We start from the raw sequence: 6538 nt of genomic DNA on the forward strand, positions 1-6538 counted from the left end.
TACAAATACCCAGGTAAAGTACAGATACTCACGTAAATGTAGTCCTAGTTACTGTCCACCACTGGTCAAAGCCCTGGTCAGGCTTTGGTACTGCAAAGCTTTTGAATAAACCTTTCAACACTCATTAATGGCTTAGGCTCAACCTTGAGGAAAATATGGCTTCAAAAGACAACCCACTCTTTTGGTTTGTGAAATAAAACGATACAAAAAATATATCCCAACATGTTTCGTCTGCCAATAAAATTCAGCATCCTAGGCAGTGGGACAACACACCTTGGCACAGTAGCTATGGTCAATAGAGGCCTTTCACTTTGCATGCCTCTGCTTTTAATATATATATATATTTATTTTTATGTCTGGTGTTTCATCTCAATACATGAATTTATTTTGTCTGATATGCTTCGTATTCATGTTCGAATAATATTGCAATTTAACTACATTTACATTTATTATGGAAATCTCCCTCTGTTCTTTTTTCTTCTTCTTTTTTTTCTTTTTCTTTTTTACAAACCAACCCTTAGATATATGAAATATACTGCAGATGTCGAACCTTATTGTAAATAAGTCAAGAGCATTCTCCTCATACCCTACCACTGCACAGAAATGAGGTGTTAAGGAAGGAATTCCTTTGGTTACAGCAGCCATGATAATTGGAAGACAGTGCAGTACAGAGAGTATATTTTATATATGTGAAAGGTCTCTATTGGGTAGCCAACTATATATAAAATAAAATAAACGGATAGTGAATAATAACTTTAAAGCTATGGCGTGGTGTTCCTCATACCACTATCATCCTCAAGGTTGTCGTTCTGTCACACGCACACACGTTATTACATTCACATACACATGTTGCTGTGCTTTGGTTATGAGAAAGTGTCGTTAGACGCTAAAGACAACGAATGTTAAAACTTGTAAGAGGTATTTGGTCACAAAATTCTTTCATCAAAAAGATAGCTAGTTATTTGGCAAAGTTTCAGCTATTTTCAAAAAAGAGTAAGCAAGTATTCCTTTTTTTTGTATAGAAAATCTTGAAAATATATACCATTTTCATTTGGATACTCTTTAAAAGTAACGTTTATAACCAACTAAAATTTGAACGTTCCTTGTCGAAGGGGCAGACCACGGTTTACAAGCAAAAAGGACTTGTAAATAATCTTTAGAAATGAAATTATAAGGAATTTTTTTGGCTTATTAGGTTCAGTTAAAGCACTCTTTCATAGTGACCGCCCCTTAAAACAGGAAGAACATAAACTGAGAAGCAAACATAGTTTCTCTTAAAACAATGGCATGAAGGAAAAACAAGGAAAACCGTCAAAACTCTTACATCTTTGGGTACCATCAAGCTTGGTTTTCATATAAAAACGTATTTTCTTTTCTTCTTTTTTTGGATAGGCTGACAAGGCTTTTTACATTGGAAACTAATGCCAGGTCAATTCCACCACGAAAGAATCACCTTCAATCTTTCAAGGGAAATCTGTATAGCCACCAACTCGGCATCGGCAAGTTTCCCATGGTGACCGATTTGGCATCTGGAGAGTTTCACGTGACAGCGTGGCCTAAGACAAGCCACCTATTTGGCCTTTGAAATGTTTGTGGAGAGAAAACAAGATGTCGGCTTGTTTTGTTTGTTGGACCGCGTAGAAAAAGCCAGAATCTACCTCATCCCACGGAACAGGTCATTGGATGGGAGAGGCGTTCCTTAAGGTCCGTATTTTCCTTGAGGTACCAACGACTGTAAGTGAAGAGGTCGTGCTTAATTCAAACTCAAAGCAGTTTTCGCTCGCCACCAAGAGCCAATCTTTAAGCTAACAATGTGGCAAGTGACACCGTTGTGCTACGTTTGACAAATGAAGGCTTCAGAACGACCACGAAAACGTCATTCCAGATCATCGTCCTGTGCTTTCTTGTGCACCGAAAAGGAATATTTGAAGCTCCTCCTTCAAAAAAGAAATAGACGGTCTATTCATGAAGAGCCGAAGCTTTGGCAGAGCTAAGCGGGACACGGGCCGCGGACGTATGGCGTAACGGAGCAGGATCAGGGCTCAGGGCGAGCGCGACTGTTGTGGTTTCCGCCGAGGTTCCACTCTCCATGGGCGGTCATCCAGGTGGACACTCGGGACGATGGCCATCGTTGGTGGCTCTGGCACAGGGACACTGGCATTGGCACAAGTCCGGGATGTTGGTGTTGTCATTTTAAGGGTAAGGGTTTCATATATTTTATCATCTTGTGTTTTTTTGTTTCTTTTTTGGCTGAGGTAAGCTAGCACAAGCAGCATCAACGGGCTAACGTTAGCCTCGCCTATGGCTCACACATTCTCATCAAGACTGAGGTAGCTATCTTTGGAGGTATGCAGCTTTTGGTTGTAGTGGTTAGGGGGGTGGGGGGGGGGGGGCAGGGTGGTGTGTAAAGGGATTGGTTGCTTTAGCGGTTCCTCCAGATCGACCCTCCTCAAGGCTAGCACGGTGATAAAGACAATCATTTCACCTCCAATAAGGCTATATCACAAAGGCCGCTCTGTTTGTTAAACTGAAGGCAAACTCTAGTCATGACTCAAGCAGTGAGTTGAAACTTGTACACGGATATCTTTGCTACCTCACGGGCAGTGCTGTTAAATGTTGGTTCTGTGTCTAGAAGGCCCCATTAGTTTAAAATATTTGGCATCATTTGGGGCTTCAAGGTATCATGTAATTGTCACCAGGAGGTGGCCACACCCAAAGGAGAACATTTTGGTTACGGGAGGAACACTCCCTGGTGACATAACACGATTATGTTGTATTTTTTTGTCGAAATTCCAACATGACAGGATTCGTTCTTGAGGGACAATACTTTTCCCAAGGCGTGGGTGTTTTCTGCATACACACATGATGTACAGGCAATAAAGGCAATAAGCTTTGGTTTTGAGGTGGGTGGGGGGGTAAGGGGATGAGGGAAGGAGGGGAGTGCGAAACAAAGCGACCAGAATTAAGAGCCAATTTAAATGTTGTCACGCAAAATACGACTATTTCCAGTCCGCGACGCCATTGATACAACATAAATTAGCAATGTCTACTTTGTGTCTACTTTGCTCCGGTTACTGAGGCTCAATAACGTTGATAAGGTTCAGAATTACTTGAGTTTATTCTTTACCCGGTTGAGGTTCAGAATAACTCTGTTTCTCCCGGAGAGCGACAGAGGGTGGGGTGGGGGTAAGGGGTAGGGGGTCTCTGTGTGGGTAGGGTGAGGAGGAGGAACCATGCAGACCACTTGGGGTGGGGTGGGGGGCTGGGAGTCGGGGGGTGATATCATGCGGATAGTGCTAGCCAGTGCCTGTGCCAGGTAGACCACCTGGTGAGGAGTGTTGCTCGATGAGGACCTGGCATTGGGTGGGTGGGCATGCCGGACCCCCGTCCTGGGTGGGCGGACAGAGGGAGGAGAGAGAGATGGGGGAAGATCGGTGTTACTTTCGTCTACTATGGCGGAAAATGTTTGTTGTCTACCGTTTTTAACTATGACTAAATATACTGACAATTTCGTCAACAAATTAAAAAAAACTAGAATACAATGTTAGGGAGGGACTAGTGTAGAAGAAATCCAGTAGAACTAGTAGACAAGTCATTGTATGCATGGTTACAATTTACAATGTAGGCATTACATTAATCCAGTAAGCAAGAACAACACAAGGTAATACATCATAGAAATAGTCACAAGCAAGCTAAGAACGTAATATCTGTCTAACAGTAGATTATCTGTACAGTGAAGATATCTGTATACATTATAGAGTGCTATATGTGATTGAGCTGGACTGAAAGGCTACCTGGGGGACCAGATCCACTCTGGAGCTGAGCGCTGTGTCCTTGGGCACTCCGTTGTGTCCCTGATGTCCCCCGTTGTCCCTCGGCACAGACCAGCTGTCCTGCGTCCCCTTGCTACAGAACACACTGAGGGACACACAAGGACAAACCTTACTGCAAAACATCCACACACAGCTCTATATCCAAGTTTACTATAGATCAGTGGTTCTCAAACGTTTCTTCTTTTTTTTTGCCAATGACCCCCAAATTGATATACAGTGGTGAGCAGTTGAGACTGGCAGTGATACCACTTGAGTGCCTCCCTGGTGCCTATGTGGTGCCACACCCCCTTTGGTGGTACCACGATTCACACTTAATTTAAAGGTGTCAATGGGTGTATATAGTGTGGCAAATCAGCCACAGTGTGGCACATGTGAGTCCATGATTCTTTTTTGTACATAGGCCTATATTTAGCTGCGGTCTAAAAATACTAAATCGCTGAATTGCCGAAAACTAAATCCAAAACTAAATAGAATTTTATTTAAAAGACCAGGACCAAAACTACTTAAAAATGTGCTGTTAAAGTGAACAGGTGTGTGTGGTGTAGTCTCTTACCTGCGTCGGTAACCCAGCATCAGGAACAGAGCACAGAAGATGATGCAGGCCACGCCGATGTGAATGCCAACCACGATGCCACCCAGAGAGCCCTCTCCGTCCCGGCACTGGCACGGTGCCTTGGCACCTGCATGGCGGAGAAAGAGTAGTTAGGAGGTTAGGAGGATTAGGTTAGGTTATGTTAGGAGGATTTCTGGACTGTATACCGCCGGCAAACAGACAAGGATTCATTTGAAATGTCTTTGCTTATAAAGAACAACAAATGGAAGTAATTGTCAGCCATTGCCAAAGATTTAGGCTTTAAATTGCTTTGTTGGCGGGGATGGGGGGGTTGTCGCCGTGCCGAACGGGAAGGGACAAGGAAAGCGGCACCCGGTTACATTTTTTTTAAAACTCACCAGTGTTCTGGGCGCTGGTTCCATCTTCTGCCAGTGACACTAGCCTCTTAGAACACTCACTCTCACCATTGCCGTTATAAGCCACCAGACACACCTCATACACCGCCCCGTCTTCTGTAACACACACACACACACACACACACACACACACACACACACACACACACACACACACACACACACACACACACACACACACACACACACACACACACACACACACACACACACACACACACACACACACACACACACACACACACACACACACCCGTCAGATGTATTTCCCCCGGATATGATATTTTTCGGAGAATGTAAACAGATTTGTAAAACGTCAATGTAATTTCCTTGAGCGGTACTTCCGACAAAATCCTGTTACGCCTGCCAAATTCTAGCAATCCACTCTACAGCGTAAAGTGGATTGAGGATCGTCACCTTGCCGTGGTAGAGGGGCTTGCGTGCCTCAGTGACCCATAGAGCTATGCCAGCGGGAGAAATGTTCTCCTGGCAGGGTCACCCATGATGGACAGGTCGAAGGGTAGAGGACTGACAAAGAGCAATCCACTGGTCCTCCAGGTTGGGGGTTGGGCACAGAGCTAACAACCCAGTACCGTAAAAAAACATATTGTTACGGAAACAGCAACAAAGGAAATCAACGCAAATGTACGGAATGGGCTTCCAGGGTCATCGGAAGTAACTCTTGCCCAGCGTGGGGTTTAAGTGGTATATGGCAAATTAAATAATAATTACACTGTGTAAACTAATACTTTGATACAATGATACACAATGTGTGCAGCTCTGGAAGAAAAATAAACACTGAACGCCCTTAGGTGCTGATCATTTTCTATTATGAACATGACATGACATGATTTTATTTATTTTTATACATGAGAGTTTCCAGCTTTTCCTACAGGTATTGGAACAACTTTAACGGTAAAGCCATGTTCCATTGCTTCACAAAGACAGCTGGGGGGTTAATGGTTTGCTGAAGGTAATTCTATGCTTGTTGTTGAGGGAGTGAAAACTGCATTAGTCTTTATATTGATCCTATTGGATTGACAGGAGGCTCACAGCTTGTACAGAGCTCCCGATTACAGACATCCATCCAGCCTGTGTCACAATCCTGCTCATCAAAGAAAAAAAGCTCTTCTGTAATCGTGCGCCATCGTCCATCGATCAGATGATTTGAACGCTGTTGTTCAATCAATCCCTCAATATGTACAATTTAAACCAGTTATGGATTATGCCGCATTTATCTGAAATGCACAACACAGTTTCAGGTTGAAAGCTGGTACCTACCTGCACGCCTTATATCCATTGTAACCACCTGTTTCATTACAATTATTCAATAGCGATCTGGATAACAAGTAGATTAGCTATATCACAGATCTATGGCACATTTAGATCTGCTACTTTCCATGCGTGATAGCAGCGCACAACTTCAGTACAAATCCCCCTTGATTCTCTATTGATCTTATTGTCTGTATTGATTCACAAGTCATACATTTTAGGCCACGAGGGGGGGCATGCTGGGGGGGGGGCGTCAAGCAAATTACATCATGTCATCATAACGTGATCATCCAATCTGACTAACAATCGTGTTATCACCACGCTGGCAGGTGTTTTCAAGAGGAAAATCAATGATCAGGGATTGGAAGGGTGATGTTGTCTATTGACACAGCAGCGTGGGTGATGCTGATTATAGCGTGGGTCTTCAACAGGCAGTCTGGGGTCCCTAGGGGGTCCTGAGAGTT

The 6538-nt window shown here is 43.7% G+C and overlaps 1 protein-coding gene across 1 annotated transcript in view; it reads right to left on the bottom strand.

The window, feature by feature from the left end:
* Positions 1 to 287: 287 nt before the first annotated feature.
* LOC306938860 (immunoglobulin superfamily DCC subclass member 3-like) overlaps positions 288 to 6538 on the bottom strand; it is a 46077-nt gene continuing 39826 nt past the window's right edge. Inside the window, exons 11-14 of the mRNA XM_079523214.1 lie at positions 4785 to 4898; positions 4387 to 4513; positions 3795 to 3918; positions 288 to 3389 (exon numbers count right to left, since the gene is read on the bottom strand). Coding sequence (XP_079379340.1) covers positions 3297 to 3389; positions 3795 to 3918; positions 4387 to 4513; positions 4785 to 4898 — 458 coding nt within the window. The 3' untranslated portion in view covers positions 288 to 3296. The remainder of the gene's footprint in view (positions 3390 to 3794; positions 3919 to 4386; positions 4514 to 4784; positions 4899 to 6538) is intronic.

This window comes from Electrona antarctica, assembly GCF_951216825.1.
Source record: "Electrona antarctica genome assembly, chromosome: 15".
NCBI lineage: Eukaryota > Metazoa > Chordata > Actinopteri > Myctophiformes > Myctophidae > Electrona > Electrona antarctica.